This window comes from Dendroctonus ponderosae, unplaced genomic scaffold (genome assembly GCF_020466585.1).
Source record: "Dendroctonus ponderosae isolate FM_Combo_2020 unplaced genomic scaffold, Dpon_F_20191213v2 Dpon_F_20191213_1, whole genome shotgun sequence".
Classification (NCBI taxonomy): Eukaryota; Metazoa; Arthropoda; class Insecta; order Coleoptera; family Curculionidae; genus Dendroctonus; species Dendroctonus ponderosae.
The window spans coordinates 14,708,567-14,726,510 of record NW_026017110.1 but is presented as its reverse complement, the minus strand read 5'-3'; the positions used below and the strand labels follow the sequence as shown (position 1 = coordinate 14,726,510).

General features: G+C 32.8%; 1 protein-coding gene across 8 annotated transcripts in view; it reads right to left on the bottom strand.

Moving 5' to 3' along the window:
- Positions 1 to 17,944, bottom strand: part of LOC109533985 (glycine receptor subunit alpha-4) — an 84,997-nt gene that overhangs the window by 21,670 nt on the left and 45,383 nt on the right. For 5 of the 8 annotated variants that reach the window (XM_048670223.1, XM_048670226.1, XM_048670225.1 and 2 more), the window contains exons 3-9: positions 14,363 to 14,449; positions 14,112 to 14,200; positions 13,637 to 13,720; positions 5,921 to 5,985; positions 5,576 to 5,796; positions 4,372 to 4,454; positions 3,445 to 3,585 (exon numbers count right to left, since the gene is read on the bottom strand). In XM_048670223.1, the coding sequence (XP_048526180.1) occupies positions 3,445 to 3,585; positions 4,372 to 4,454; positions 5,576 to 5,796; positions 5,921 to 5,985; positions 13,637 to 13,720; positions 14,112 to 14,200; positions 14,363 to 14,439 (760 nt within the window). In that variant the 5' untranslated portion in view covers positions 14,440 to 14,449. The remainder of the gene's footprint in view (positions 1 to 3,444; positions 3,586 to 4,371; positions 4,455 to 5,575; positions 5,797 to 5,920; positions 5,986 to 13,636; positions 13,721 to 14,111; positions 14,201 to 14,362; positions 14,450 to 17,944) is intronic. The other 3 variants (XM_048670227.1, XM_048670229.1, XM_048670230.1) reach the window with 1 other exon arrangement.

Sequence of the window (17,944 nt, the reverse complement as noted above, 5' to 3'; positions counted from 1 at the left end):
TGACAAAGCATTAGACAACATTTTCTTTTGAAAACTTAGGTCATAGAATATCTATTCTGTGACAAATTCACCCAAAATACCTGGTGATTCAGAATTGTATCTTTTATTGGGATGAAAGTGCTAAGGATTGTTCAGATCAACAATAGAAGGCATTTGATTATAGAAACTCGTACCAGAAAATACATGGTGCTCACAATTGGTCTTGTTGTTGTTGCTGCCTTATCTTCTGTAGACCATACGGTCATGATGTCAGAGACCACAGCTTGTTTAAATCATTTATTGTTTTCTATGTCTTTTAAATTTGTTTAAAGATTTTCAGAATTATGACCGTAGAATCGGGTGCTAGTGGTTTTGTGTTCAAATGAATATACTCGTTTATTTTTATTAAAATATGTTGCTGTTATTGGAGAAAACTCTGGTTTATAGTTATTATACTCAAATGTTGTCTATTGCTGCACCGAACAATCCTTATCAGTTTGAGCCCATAGTTGGGAATCACCCCGCGCATGAACTAACAAAAATAAAAGACATCAGATTGACAAGGACACAGAGTATTGTACAATAATTGGTTGTAAAAAATCCACAGGAAGAAAAAAAATGTAATATTTAAAAATGTATTTCATCTGAAATTTGCGACATTTATCATAACCGTACGCATAGATTAGACACCGTAAATAAGAAGTCTTTGTTACTAAGCCTCATTTTCATACCGTTTCAATAGCAAAATGTATGTTAGCTGCATGGCACTGCTTTAAGTCAAGATTTGTAATGAAAGTTAAATGAAATTGGGTAGAACAACAAAAGAAGATATAAAATGAAAAAAATCCCCTTACATGACAGTATAATCAAATTGAATTATGTAAGATAATATGAAACATTTGTAGTTTTAAGGAAAGGGAACGTATTAAGAAAAGCGCTCTACGCTGATATCGAAAAAATGAATGCATCGCAAAAAATATTACTTTTTACTTACTTTTGCCTAAGGTTATTACTATTATACACCAGACATTTGCCTTTGAAAGAAGCCGGAAATGTCCACTCTCGATACTATGATACGCTTGCGAAATTATTACTACTTATTTGAGTATGAGTTTTATTTCAGTGTGAGTAAGTGACGTTTAACCAAAGTTATCGTAACTTTGGAAAAAAATTAAATTCTGCTTCCGTAAACTTAAAATACATTTTAATCCGAGATTTGGTTAGTTCTGATGGTTTTGCGAGTCTATATGTATCTATATTTAATTTTGCTTAAATCAACTGTATCCTCATATTGGAACAAACATATTTGCTACTCTAAGGCATAATTAATGCTGCTTTGATCATTTCAATATTGCTTATCTTCATATACACTTTTTTCAATTACTTAATTAAAGACCAATTTAAAGTAGAATAATGATTTACATTTCGGCTTAAAGATTTCATAGACAAATTGCATAAAAATATTAATTATGATTCTTTAATATTGAAAAGTTTCAGCGTGAAAACCTCAACCGAAAGTTGAAACAGTCTTACTAATAGGTGGAAGTTGAAATTTTTCCGTTTTTGCCAAAATGTTGCAAGCAAATCTTTTAGAAACTATTTATCTTGTACATTAAATACTCAAATATAAATACGATACTAAAATTAACGAAGAGTATGAGGTTTGTATGGAAAACTGAACGAGAAATAATATAATTCTATTTTCTCAATAGTAGAAAACATAATAATAACGGAAATGAAATACGTAATATTGATTAGAAGTTGGAATCCACTGTTTAAATGTATAACAAAAACTATCCTCGATTACTCTATATTTGCAAAACTATTTAACTTTGGGACATAGTGAGTTATTGTGACCTCTTCAGTCGTGAAAATAGTTTTTAAGGTTTTTAAACGATTTTCGCTTTCATTCCATTACGACGTATACAGTTTACCGGCGTTATACTAATTTTCATTAATTTATTAGCTTAGGCAATTGCTCCCCAAACACAAAAAAAAAACAATAAAATGTTCCTCATATCAGAACACGAAACGATAAACAATCTTTAAAACATTTCGAAGTTTTTATAACTTTAATAGACATTACAAACTCTAACTAAACTGAACCACCACTAATGTTTTACTAATCCACTTAAAAATTAACATTGAAATATTTTCATGCGGCAAAAAAGTTAGTTCTATAATTAAGAACATGCGAAACTAGGTTGCAGGAAAAATTTAGCTTTACAACTGATAGAAGCTATGATTAAGAAACCGAGAAGCACAACTTTTCCGCTAAGTTAAACATTGTCAGTCTCCGAAACGAAATCCTCCATTTATCATTGGGTTTTGTATTCAGCTTACGTTTTTAAGATGCGGAAGGATCGGTTCATTTCTGACAAATTATTTTAGTAAGGGATGATTTGCGTAAAATTCAGCCGAAAAATGAGGCAAAGGGAATACATATTTAAGAAGATGTTTTGCAGTAGAATGAAATGAGAATTTTTTCTACTTCTAACCTTCTTGGAATTAGCAACGGAGGGTCTGGACGATATGGCCTGAACTCAGAAAAAATGAGGTGAAAATTAAATGTAGGACATAGATAACAATAAAACGTTTCGTTGAATTAGTGATTTTGAATTTTGAAGACTTTGAACTTATGATCATTTCACTTATAAAATGGTAACTCAACACAACTTAATTTTAACAACCGAGTGGAATTTCATTTATAAAGCATAAGAAAATATTGCTTGAACATTATGCTATTCCAGTTTTCTTTCCGAATGCTGAGCATATTTAATTGCAGGTGCTATAGTATTATTTATTTCTCAAGTAAGTAGTAGACAAACATTCAAATTTCTTACGAAAAGTGAAAAAAGTACATTTTATAAGTATAACTTTAAACTGCTAATTCAGTTCCCTTGTTTGCAAGCAGACCTTGGTCAAGTAAAACAATAAAATTACAAACTTAAATTTAAAGTTCCCATAGAGTTAGTATACGCGGTGGCCCATCAAATACGAAACAGGTAACAACAATGTATAAATTTGTATGCGAAAATTCATCGGATACGTGAATTTTATATTCGAGAGGGACACATTAGGCACATAAGACACATTACTTATTAAGAATTAAAGTTAGTTAATGTGGTTATCATTATAACGAGAAGCGAAATAAAGATCAAGATATAATATAATATATTTTAGCGTTTTAAATCCCTTTATAGCGTTGGCGGGAATGGAGCCACTATATTCCCATAAGGTGTTTTCGAGTATCAATTACTAGGTACTCAGAAGAATATATATGTTCCGTGTTTGTAGGTGGTTCCGTTTCGATAGATATAAAGAGAGAAAAGTGCATCAAAAGCAACCTTTGATGTTTTCTATGTTATTTTCCAGGCGCAATGGATTGCAGTCGGCGACATTATTTCTTTTTACGAAGTTACACTACTGTTCCGAAGCGTATAATAAAATAAAAGTCTTACTTACCCCTCCAACTCGACTGAATAGGGCATATAAGAGTCTGATTGTTGATTAGATAAGCGTTCAACGTCGTTAGACTTGGCGACTTCCTAAGAACATCTTCGTCATTTTTCCACACGTAGTTTATCGATGTGATCTCGTAGGATACTACATACAAACGGTAATTAATATCTTCATAAAATATCAGTATTAAAATTATAACTCTGTTTAGTTTGAAACTGAACATTTAAAAAAAATTTCAATTCATTTCATTCATTCTTATTGTACCTATAAAATAGTTTACCAATTCAAAAGTTTATTTTTGGTCATTCTTTCCGAAGGATATCTGACATAAATCGGGCCTAGGACTCAAAATGGTTACAAAACTAATAAGTAATAAATTATACTGTCGCTTAATTGCTTCGTAGTTAGTAAATGGTTTATAACCACAGTATACATTTCAAACATTCATTTTAAGTCGATTTCATCGTTTGATGATGTAAGAAGATAGAAATATAACAAAAAACATTAGAAAGTTGATGATTAAATTAATAAATAATAAATGGACACAAAGTTGAAATTCTGAAGTCTAATTATTTTCCAAATCTAATAATATTCTCTTTTTGTTTCACTTCAAATAAGAAAGTTGACAATGACCGTTGTCACATGGGACACCCTGTATAAAGTATTAGTATTGATTGAAAAAATGCGCCATTAAAAAACACATTGTGAACGTTTTTTTGAACATGTCCTTATTTATTATCGAATTACTTGCTTTTGGATGACATATATTGTTTATTAAAAGATTTAAGATTTAAAAGATTTAATCTTAAGTTTATCTGCAAAACTTTTAAGTGACCAATATAGATATCACATCGATGCAACAGCATAATAGTATATGTAAGTGACTTGTAAGTTTAAAAGTAAAATAAAATCGTTAAATCTGGTACTTACTGCTTTCCATTGAAAACGTACACTTTGGGTCATCAAATGGAAATATGTTTAAGCTTCCCTGACAGGAGAGTATTAAGTGTCTCCTGGAAACGAAATTAATTAATAATTTTATTAGGTCAGAGCATGCTTGGAAATTAATTTGTGTTAAAATTAGCTGTACTATGCCGAAGAAACAAAGGCCAATTTTCCAGTTAATTAAGAAATTGCGTGGTGAACACTCTAACAATAAGGGTCGATGTTGCAAAAAATTAGGTACTTAATACAAGCCCTGAAATTGATTTATCTGGTTCATAATCGTCCGAAAATACATGTGAAAGTGTTCACGCAAACGATGGTCATTTTGCAACAGACGGTGATAAGATATTGATTAATAATGCAGTCAATAATTAATTCCATAATTTAAGAGAGTATGATAACTAAAATGCTCTATTGATTTAATTTTAGTCATTAAGGAAACACTAAATTAATCACTGTTCAAAGAGGTAACAGAAAAGAAAGTTATTCGCGTATTTTTCGTTCGCTTAAAATAATAAAGTGGTTTTAGAAAATCCATATATAAAATCACACCCAATAATCACTGTGCCCGTGCCGCGTTCTTTAAATTGCTGTGGTTATTATTCGCTTCTGCATTTTTCCGCATAATCTTTCTCTTCTTAGGCATTAATATACGGTCGTTCAGTAATATTAGATTAGATGTTATCTTTCACTATTTTCTTGTTGAAGCGTAAAGATGCAATTCGTTAGGTGTTGATACTGATGTGTTTTTGCACAGGAACTGCATATCACTAATAAATTTTGGAATTAATTTTTAACGTACATAATACCATTTTGTGCATTTCCTTCTTTTAGCACTTGTAGACACAGGAGACTTGTACCTACATTATATAATGGTATTTAAAAAATGTTTAAAAAGTAAACGTTGGCAGATAGAATCATTGTTGGGTCTAAAAATACTATCACCTTCATTTTTTAATACTAACAACTACAGAATGTGAACAGATTGATTTAAAGCACGAGCCAAGAAGTTTAACATTCTAGGTCTAAATATCGATTGAGTTGTTGATACCAATTAATTTTTAAACACTTAAGTTAGGGGTCTTTAGTTCAAAATTGTCTCAGCGAGTAACTTTATTATTTTAAGAGTTTTGACATTGCTTTCAGAACCTCTTATTCACCAGTAAGTGCTATAAATTGAGTGACTTGCCTCATTAGGTAATTGACGCTTCCATTTCGATATATCCTTAAGCTAAAATGCACCGGAATTAGAGGATCTTTGAAGTCTCCATGCATTATGAAGTAGGTATCTGGTAGCCAGATATCGTCGTGATGGTGAATTGCATTTAAGTAATTGTATTCGCTTTGGTTCGAATATCGCAGCCGCGGATCGTACCACTGCTGCTGTAGGAGAAATTCTACCTCATATTTCTGAAAATTGTAAGAAAATACATTAAGATTTAAACTGAGAAAGCTACAAAAAATCCGCAATTAATATTGCCTAATTTTACCCAAATTATCTTGACTTAGATATGTTATTTTTATATGTACTTACCAAGCTAGACTCATCCGGAGAAGCTAGACTGAGCAAAAGAACACTGACATTGACGGTAAGAGAACCTGAAAAGGAGAAATGAAAATATATATTAACTATAAAAAAATTGGATTATTGGTCTCAATTATTTCTTCCTAAAGTTTCTAATCGATGAAATTTTATGCTGAATTAATTAATCGTCGAGGTTCAAAATGTCCAACTGAAAATACAGCATTACATTTTTTTTAAAATTCGCATCTATGTATTATAGTTTCTGTTTGTACGTCATCACATATTGTAAAATCACTCTCATACGTTGGTTGCTATTTAAGAAAAAAATCCTTTGTTAGTATTTTGTTGTATTTTTCCTATCTATTTTTTTATCTTGTAAAATTTCTTGAATATTTGCATATCTGATCAATGAATGCGCATAAATTATCTGAGTATTTTTTAAGTAATGTTTTCCATTTTACCGGTGAAATCTCCTGGACATTTTTATATGTTTGGATAATAATTTTGACGTCTGAGTGCCCTTGTAAAACATTAAAAGTGCACCTAATTTTGCTCCCGCCCGTATTGCCGCGCTTGGCTGCTTGGAGTCGTTAAAACAGCTTGTTCCGATTCTTGCTTTTCTGAGACAAACTATATCATATAAAATAATTTTAAAATGTGCGCACTTTGTGCGTCAACAACTTTTATATGAAACTCGAAAGTTCAACCCCAACGGAAATAATGGACTCTTTCGCACTAAAAACCACCCTGTATATAAGTAGAAAAGAATGAGGAGATGATTAAATCTTTATTATTTTGGGCTAGTATCCTTATATTCGGATTTTTGTGACAAATAAGTTGATCAAATACACAATTTCTAATTGCTGTGCTTCGGTTTTCTGGTAAATACAACGTACAGAGAAATTTTGAAAATTTCCAACAAAACAAACGCTTCTAACGCTGTCTGAGATTTGCTCTTTAACTTTTACGGTTTACGAGTGAGTCGAGTCCACGAGCACAACCAATATATTTCTAAATTGTTTCTTTAAGACGGCGCACAATGTTGGAGAATGATTGCTGAATAAACACTGTGCCATTTGGAAATCTCTTCTTGTATTCTTTACGATTCACGTCCCATTTCTTGGTCAAATTTGTCAATATTGCAATAAACTATCATTTCTGCATATAAATAGAATAATTTTATCAAAGGAACATGAAATAATTATTATAATAAGAAAATGTTTTGATGTAATGTAACCGTTTGTATGAAGAAAATGTCGACGTATTGAATAACCTTCCTGACGTTTTCACTGAAACATGATTCGGTTCATCACTAAACAATAACTAAGATCTAGCCTGAAAAGGAAAAACGTTTAAACACTTGCCGGAATCAATTGTATACAATATTGTTTATTTAAACAGTTAAATACGTCTATTTAAATTGTCTATTTATGACTAAAAGTCCGGTATTGGCTCTAAGACTTATACAAGCAAAGACAAAACAAATAAAACACATCGTTTAGAGGCCTATGCATTTCCCTTCAGGGAACATATTTCATGTGTAAGATTTTGTCTGAATGGCCTACAAGATCGCCAGATTTACTTTCTCCTGATTATTTTTTAAAGGGCATTTTGACTAACTGCTGTATTATTGCATGGAGGAGACTGGCAGACATTTTCAATAAACATTCCAATTTTATATATTTTCATGGAATGTATTTTCCATTTTTGAAAAATTTTTAAAATACATTTTTTAAGCACGAAATAGGAAGGGGTGAGCCAACACCGCTAAGATGTTGACATTGTAAGATTGGACAAATCTGAGACCGATGTACCCTTTCATACAGGTAAAAAAGCATTTAAGGGGTTTTACATATTTTTAAATTCGAGACCGTTAACTTTCCTGGATAATGTACACTTGCCAGCATCTACTGCAACAATTAGACCGCTATTCTTAGGCTTTAAAGAATGAATTCATCCCATTTGTGCAAATGGAAACATCTCTATGAAACACTTTAGAGAGCGAAGGAAGTAAACGACAAAAATACGTTTAAAGTGTTTTGTGAGCAAAATGCAATTTAAATTCCAAACAAATCCTCTTCCACTGAATTTTAATAAAAATGGAAACATTGCTTCTTTCTTGCTATAAATACTTGAATAAAACATGACAATCTATAGAGAATATTAAAATGGCAACAAATTTATAATGATGGTTGGCCTTTAGTAGACTTTTTTTAAACCCTGAAGTTTAGGGATCAATTGATTCCTGTTGTGAAAGTTCATTACTTTTAAATTAAACTCTCCCCACTCTAGATTCGGATGACTTTAAAAGACCAATAAGCCACTTGCGGGTTTTCGAACGCCTCCCTATAGACAGATCGACATTTGTAAATAATAATTTCTGCAAGTTTGTCGAAACGGATTTTATACACAAGTGATTTCAAGTCAACCCGCAAACTATGTGCGTGAGATTTAGAAGTTCTGGAGGTTTATTACCAAGCAGATCAATTAGATAGAACTTCATTGGATATTTAAACCATTATGTACCCTAATTATGTTTCTCATTTAATTAATTTTAAAAAGTGCTTTTCAAGTCCACTTGTTGGCTTTGGAAAGTCAATATCTCTTTAAAATGTAGCAAATAGTTCCTGAAAACTTCGACCTTCCTAAAAGATTGAATATTTATCAGCCATATTCTATTATGCAACTAGGCGCCTTTCCAATTTTTGAGTTACATAATTTACCTGCAAAATATGTGCCATACTGTGTGAGGGATCACAATTTATCGACACTGCAGGGAGTTTAAGTACTACCTATAGCAATAAGCCCAAATGAAGATCTCTCTATGAAAATCCCAAATGGTTAAATCAAATACGAGAATATTTAACAGCTGTCTTTTTATGATAAGTGCAACAACTGCAAACAAAAAATCTAATAGAACCATAATAGGAAACCAAGACCGAAAACAATGTGCATACAAAATGTGCAAGGGAACGTACAAAATAACCTATTGAGCCCGAGAGCAGTCTTCAGGCGCATGGAAAGATTCAAATAAGGTTTCATAAGGTTTTCAGTTCATCCAAATTCAAATAATTATAATTTTTTTCAATTCACTTCAGGTTATTTCATAATTGCGTGTAGAAATGTTCCCAACAATACTGTTGTTCTATTACACTGTACAACAGGCAGCATAGTAATAAATAAAATAGAGACAATATTAACATCACATAACAAAGTGAGCCAATCACGTAAAACTTGGCTTCCTATCCACACACATTAATACGTAAGCCATTCATTAAAGTTGCCTGATAAATTGGGTGGATTTGTTTTCATAATAACTCGGTTTTATTCCACTCCGATTTTTAAACATATGTAGAGAGGAAGCTGCGTTGTCAAGATAAGAGCCATGCTAATGTTTTGGAAGTGTGCACAATCTGGAAAGGGGAAATGTGGTTTGAAAGCTCAAGTATAATACCAGTGTTAATTAATAAATAAGTTGAATGTGTCTATATGTTGTTTATTCCTTATATCAGCCTTATTTCTTATTCCAGGAGGCCCAGGGCATATTTTCAAAACTAATTGAACTCCTGCTCAATTGTAGAACTTTTTGAATATCATACATAATTTTTAAACTCCTAACATGTTTAGATGCAATTGGATTCTAAAAATGATGAATATTTCAAATTGCTGCATGCTTTAATTTGAAAAATGTGATTTTTTAAATAAGAGTGTAGTTGACTGAAAACTTAAATTTTGTGACTCACCTCACACTAGCCTTACCTATATCAAGCTGAAAAAACGCACGATTCTCAGCAATTTTTATGACACTCAACGCACCTTTAGAAAAAAGTGTCTTCTCAAGATGGTGAAAATTTCATGGTGCTTCTTGTTTTCCCTTGGAAGATACTATTTTTTAGGGCGAGGCACAGTTGACTAAAACATCAATTTTGAGACTCAACTGTATCAAGCTAACAAATAGCCAGATTATCTAAGATTTTTACGAAACTTTCACCGTCTTTACAGTTACGTATCGGCTAAAGATGATAGAAATTTCAACTTCTCGTTTTGATTTGACGACATGATTTTTTCAAGACAAGATCGCAGTTGACTGAAAACGTCAATTTTGAAACTCATATTTTTCAAGAAAAAATGGCAACACACCAGATCCTCGCAAAATAAAACTACTAATAAAAAAAAGGAAAAATAATCTCACCGCTCAATTAAAAGAAGAAATTAAGCAGCTTAAGAATGACACCATTAGCGAATATTTGAAGAAACTAACAAATGATGCCAGTACTGATTATTCACTATCGAAAACAATAAAAAATATAAAAATTCCCATGCCCCCAAACAGAAACATGGACGGCAGCCGGACCAGAAATAATCAGCAGAAAGCATTTAGATTTGCCCAACACCTTGATAAAATCTCTCAACCAAATCCAATAGACAGTACTGCGGCTCTACCCACTATAGATAACCAGGAAAGTGAAGAGATTCCATTAACCACAGTAGCGGAGGTAAAAATAGAAATCAAAGAAAACATAAATCCAAAGAAGGCTCCGGGATTTGACTTAATCCTGATCCTCAAGGAACTTCCGAGGAAAGGTCTAGTGAAACTTACAAACCTGATCAACCCATCACTTGGACTAAAATATGTTCCTCAATTGTGGAAGGTTGCTGAAGTTATCATGGTACCTAAGTGTAGCAAGCACTCCACAAAGCATCATCGTATAGGCCCATATCACTTTTACCGACTGTGTCTAAACTTTATGAAAACCTTCTTTTAAAGCGAATAACACCAATTATAGAAAGAGAAAACCTCATTCCGCCACATCAATTTTGGTTCTGGAGTCAGCACTCCACAATTGACCAGGTTCATCGAATGACGATTGTTATCGAGAAAACATAAAAAAAGTGTGTTCTACAATATTCTTGGACGTTGCCCAGGCCTTCGACAGGGTCTGGCATGAAGGCTTGGGACACAAACTTCAACTGTTCCTACCTATCCAATATTCAACGCTGTTGCTGTCATACATATTTATATGTATGACGGTATTTCCGGATAAAGCAAGGGGACGAATACTCGGAATTAAAGAAAATACAAGCAGCACTGGCACGAATAAACTTTCCCTTCCCAAATATTAAGTTCTTATTTGAAACATTTTTTCCTAGACATTACTCGTTTCCGAAATATTTAACTGTCTCAAGATAAAAAAACCAGCCTGTATATATATTTTGTTTTGGAATCACAATTTGATATACCAAAAATTTATAGAAATCTATAACATTTCTAGAAATCTAAAAAAATAAAAAATAAAAAACGCTGCAATGCTTTGCTTAGTCTTTGCATTAATAGTTGACAAATTAGCAAATTGAAAATGGCAGTAAAACAGTAGATCGATTCATAAATAGAAGTTTGTCAAATCAGTTATTTGCTTTTAGTTGCGTAATTATCCACCGCTTTATTTATGTAAGCAAATATTGTTGAACATTAGAGATATTTTTTTGTTTTTCAAATACAAAATTTCTAAAAGGTAGAGCAAATCGATCCAACAGGTATTCCAGAAATTTAATGGGATTTTCAGTCCATCAATGGGTTTTTAAGACATGACGCAAAAAAACCCTAAAAGCGTTTTTAAATTGGAACACGGTGATTTATAACTGGTTAATGACGGAAAACAAACAGCAGCACACGCTCCATTTAGCTGTGAGAAATCAAAGCGATTTTTTAATTTTTAAGTTTTCTTAGAACTATTTCAGTTGTACCGGTTCATAATCTAGTTTCATTAATTTTATCATTCTGGATTGCGGATTTCTATTAAATGAAGATTTTGGAAGGTTTGCTAGCAGATTTAGAGGCTTTAATAAAGCTGCGGGTTTGCAAAAAATTAAACCGCTATCAGCTTGGAACTTGAACAGGTCAATATATGAAACTAGAAAAGTAATAACATGCGTCTCTCATACAAAAAGTTTTTAATACTTAAAAAACTGTCGATTTTTACAGTCTTATAACAGGATCAATCAACGACAATTATGTATATTAGTAATAAATCCATTGTTATCAGACCAACCTGCTGACAGATCTACAAAACAAGGATCGGGTGATAAATGAGTAGACGAAAAGTACAATATTCTTTGTCTAATCGAAGCTATTGGTGGTAGTAGATTCAACGTTAGTCGAGAAATATTAAAAACCGCAAAAAATATGAGTAAAAAAATTGCAATAAATCAAAATCAATAAACATTGAAAATATGAGCAACCAAATAGAAATGCTCACGAAAGTACATTTTGGAATTTTATCCAGCATTTAAATGCACATAAATCAAATGTGACTTGTGGACATAAATCAAATGTAACAAGCATACAATCATCTTTTGAGAACTGAAAACATCCGTGTTTGGATAGCATTAGAAACAAGATTCTAAGACAAAGCTGAAAAGAGGTAGGAACTGAATTATTTCTACTTTTTGCACCGGTGAGTGAATGACATTTTTAGAATTTTCTACTCGTATAAAATTGATGATGTTACCAACTTTCGAATTACTACTCGTATTAATACGATTATAAATTCCTTCCAAACTAGGACCTCAAAATTTTTTATTTTTATTTCACATGTAACACTTAGTATACAGGGTGATTCAAAATTGGCGTCATTCCTTTCAAAGGGTTATATGGACTCACTTGGAGAGTACGAGAAAAATTTGACAAAAAAGTTAAAAATATAACTTCTAGTATGTTAATAAGTATTATTTTGAAATGGTCTCATGTTTGATTGGAAGCTTATTTGAATATTTAAGAATTCGAAAAGGAAAATTTGTATCTTTCCTTCAAATTATGCAAACCTTTCAAATAAAGAAGTAGATACTCTTTTACAATTTTTTGATGAAAATCAAAGCGGCCATAAGGTGGCCAATATGGGCCAAAACCTGTTTGGGGTAAAACGGGCAGAAGTTGGAACACCTCATTGATCCATAGCCTTTTATAGGAGATAGTGTTGAAATCCGTTAAATTTTCTCCTCGTCGACCCTAACTTTAACCTATTTAATTGGCATCTTAACCTCACTTTCTGCGTTTATCTATGGCCACTTGAGCATTTGATGTTTAAGAAGCAACAGGTATTTACGTGTGGCAATGTTAATGAGGTAAATTACGTTGAAAAACATTGCTACCAACTTTGTTATCTAGTTTTTTTTTGCAAATATCTAAGTTTTTTATAAGAATTCATTTATTTTATTATTTTTCCTGTTCTCCCTAAGAAACCCCAGACAACACCCGCACAGAAATGGCGCCAATTTTGAATCGCCCTGTATAAATCTAAATATGATAAGTGGTTTATAAGAATTCCATAAGAATTTTCTCATTACTAAGGTAAACAATAATGACTCATGCCCATTTCTTGGAAGCTAAACTACATTCAGATTATGCAAACATTTCATTATAGTATTTTATATGTTGGTGCAATGATGCATTTAACTAAACAGGTCAGCAAATAGACTTTAACTAATCTCTCAACAAACCATAAAAATAATTAAATAAATTATAACGTGTTTTGGGACGAAGAATTTATTTTAATGTAGGTGTCACTGGGGTCAGAGAAGGTTTGAAAGTCTTCTTTGTAAAAAAAAGTTGTTACGGAAGATAGATGTTAAAATAAATGCAAGCTTTTAACTGCGGTGCAATCTGCTCTAGGAAGAATAATCTAGCTGATATTACTAGAAACATAAATAAATAAATAAATAACGGACCCCGCTGTTTTCCGCTTAGTCGGATGTTTCGGTCATCATTATTCGCATCTTCTGGCGATCGCAGGCCACAGCAGAAGTCCGCATCTGCAACAGCAATGCTTTGGTAAGGGCAGGACTTAGCCCTCGCCGCTATTAATAAACTTACCGTTCTATAATATTAAGCTTTGACTACAAAGGCGAGTGAAATGAAGCTCTAACATAATTAAGCTCGACAGGTTGTGTCCAATTGATGACTAATTAACTAACATTACAGTTCAATAAATGCATACAAGCAGCAACGCAAAGGAAGTAGCTTAACATTAATAATTTTTTTATATAAATACCAATTTGAATTTATTGATGTTATTTCCATTAACAGACATTTGGAAGGGATGTTTTTTCTAGAATGGCGGATTGGTGAGAACAAGTTCTGTCGAATTTACCGTTATTTTCAAAAGTAAATAAAGACAAAAATATTATACATAATGAAACGTACCTCTTACTGGCGGCAGTAGCCTTTTGTCATACCGGGTGGCTCTTAAGAGATTATCTAGGATCTCCTTGTCGGATTTTCCCTCTTCAAAACTGAAGAAAAAAACAGAAAATAGTTAATTAGAAGCATAGAAATTCGTAAAACAGCCACATCAACATGTGTCATTCAGCCGATTCAATTTATTGGCTTCTAAATGATCGAATTAGAAAGTTTTCAATTTCGACGTGTTCTAAATCAAGACTTAATTGACTTACATGTCGGACAGGGCCAGAGTTTGTCTTGTAACCAGTAATATTGCAGCTGCACGTAAGAGCATCCAAGGCTGACCCATATTAGGACATCTGAAATTAAAAAAGCAGGTCTTGGGACATTGCTATTTTTTAAAATTCACCAATATATTTTATCATATACATTTTTGCAGAAGAATTTAGATTTTTAAATTTCCTTTAAATGGGTAGTGAGATCTATAGTACAACACTAACACTACTAACACGAACAGAGCACAATATACAATAGTAATCGATGTGCGGAAAATATTAAAAAAAAGGGATTTTATTGACTGAATTTATGCCAAAATATATATTTTCATTCATTTTTTAGTTTATGCGCCCTCGCGTTCGAGGTTAAGAATATACAGGGTGTCCCGTAAGCACTCGATCAAAAGGGTACTGCGATTTTATTTGGAGCAAAAGAAGACAATCTGATCTAACTTTTACTAAGATAAATTGTATCTGTGCCCTTTTGATCATGTGCTTACATTCACCCTGTATATTCTCACAGATAATCCCTTAACTAACAATAATGTCTGATGATGTTTTTTGGGAAAATGCACTTTTCGAACACTTTCATTCATTAAAATAATTTACTTTTCCATAAGGAAGCTAAAAATGATATGATGACCATTTTGTTTAACACACCGACATCACAGCGACGCAGTTGAAAAAAATTCACAAATTTTAAAATCTATGTTTTCTGTATACTTACAATATCTACACAGGGTGGCCCTGAGCTAATGTGCCAAACTTCACTGTCATATTGTTTAGGAAAAAAATTGTGTTCATGCAAATTTGTCTTATCCGAAAGCTAACAGATTCCGACGTACAGGGTCAAAATAAACATAAAATGATCGTTGAAAACATGAGACATTTCTTGGGTTTTAAAAATATATTTTTTGCTGGCAAAATCTAATGTTTCCTCTCAAGTTTTCTCCAGCATTTAAAAATTTCTAGCGCATCAACACAAACCGCATATCGCACATCTCTTCATTCGAAAATAAATTGTCGAGGCATTTTCAATAAATCTGATGTCCTAGTAGCAGTAGAAATATTTGTTCTAGCACTTAACTGACACAATTTACTCATTTCAGTGTTGTTTTTACATTTTCCTTTATTTTATCTTTTACCTCGGTGTTATTGGAAATTAGCTACATTTTTATGATTTTCTTCCCCATGTAACAAAAAATTACAACTTCCTTGTTCCCTTCGATATACTGCTTTCTTTGACTGATGCTGCTATGATGCTACACTGTTTTTTCCAGCATGTGAGTATTTCTGGTAGGATTTCAACTTTAAGCATCGGTTTTAATGGAGATTTATTACTTCAGCGGAAATTGCAGCGGAAATTTCATGCTGTTGCGCAACACTAATTAGTAGTACCAAATACTATAGACTGTAGTCTATATAGTCTATACTCTAGTCTTATATAAGTATATACTATATAGACTATATCTATAGGCTATAATATTTGGTAGTACTGTAGGGTCTACCTAAATGGTTCAGCTCGCAGGACCAAATTGTAGTGTTTCGTTGCGGAATTTGCGTCTTTCGAAGGACCAAGGTGATTAAGAGTGAGTTACTGAACCGTGGGTGAAGTTGGGAGCAGCTGCAGGGTAACAAAGATCCCGCGATGTTTCTTTGCCCAACGAGCACTAGTTGGATGGATCTGGAAACCACTGGGTTTTCCAACCTTCGAATGAAGACGGCGTCATAAACCGAGTTGCGGACCTCATTAGTGTGTCCGCATGATGGAGGTATAGAAATTAATAGTCTCAATTCCATGTGTGTTTTCAAATATGACAATTATGTTAGTAGTATTGATTTCGTTCCATATGAATAGTGCGGCCTAGAAGTCCACGGGCTTTATCATTTTGTGACGCTATTAGTGTCACATACACACTGAACGTGACCTTATTTTCTATTTCAATACGAACAAATGGAAACGGCGGCTTGTATTGTAAATAATTAGTTTCGCACGATGACGGGAAAAAGTTGTTTTAGTTCTGTCGAATGTACTCTGTGTCACTCCATAGAACAAAATAAATATGAATACAGCAGTGTGTTCGTAGGGGAAAAATTCATATACAATAATGTCTGAAATGTTAATTTGTTAGCTGAGTTCCGAAAGCAAAGAATAAATATCTGACTTTCAAGGCGTACCATCTTTTCACGTCGACTACGGCGACATGCGCTGAATATTTAACTTAATATAAATGTCAATTCGTAAGAAAACTGAACTTTCAGTAATAATGTACAAGTATAGTTACAAAATATTTGCTCTTTGTTCTTGTTCATACAAAAGTTTGAGCAGTTACGGTTGGTTCTATTATGCTTCAATTTATGAGCCACTAAGTTGTGTCTCACTGGGTTTAAAGGTGCGAAAGCTCCATTAATGCCATTAGTAGAATGGCAATTTTCTTCACGTAAAATAAATAAAAAATAAATAAAGTAAGTAAAAAACGTCAAAACCTGCGTTTTTTTAATCTATTAACATGGTACAAAGTTGGAGGATTGCTAAAAATTCAATTCACAATGAAATATTAAACACCAATGCAAGAAGTTCAACTTATTTCAAGCGAAAATCAAAACCATCCTACACAAAAGTCTTATTATTCCTACTGAATAATCCAGAAAACGAAATGTATGAAAGAACTTGCAACAAAAGCCAATCTGCATATCAGCGGAAATGTTTCAAGCTGCCCGTAACTAATGGTGGTGAATTGACTAAGTTTAAATAACCGCAATACGTGGCGGTTCAAGCTCCACTCAGATTGCAGAGAAACTTTCCGCATTAAAGTTTATTTGCTTGGATATATGTTTTCGTTTTAAATGAGGGAAAAACAACCGACAGGAAAATCCGTGCAGAAGAGAAACAGCACGCCACACCAGTATAGTAGTACGTGAAGAATTCCATGTTCATAATTTTTGAAAGACATCTAAATTACTAAATGCTTGAACGAGAGCTTGAGAATGCTATGATTGCTATATGGCTTTAACAACTTTTGTATTTTTCTTCAGAATATCTGATGTATGAGGTTAAGCTCGATTGATGAAGTCTTCGAAGTGGCCTAAATCTGAAGAAAGTATGAAATATGAGAAAATAGTAAAGTCGGTAGTAAACAGATAACAAACATGAGTAATAAAAATCTGGAAATCACAAAGTAGTTTGACTAAAAAACGTAGGTAATAATAATGAACTCAATCAGCCTACGATGTAATATGCTACTATTTGAACATATTTATTATCAGCTAAGTTTACAAACTTCCTACTGCTACTTATCTAAGGGTTCTTAAATCTAACATCGTTAGAGTGTCTAACATTCTATGTAACTTAAGATATGCCATCGTATATAACTTAATCTAACTTAACCTAACTAACCTAATCTAAACCTAAACCTAACAGCCTCTCTTGCTTCCTATAACTAACTTAGAGTTAGCCCATGGGCCTCGATGTGGTGCAGGAACGGGTCATCGCATGTGGTCCACGTCTTCTTCTTGGACTGTGTCCGCAGGGAGAGGTCTGCGGTCACAGGGGAACTTCTTTTTGCAAGAAACCCGGAC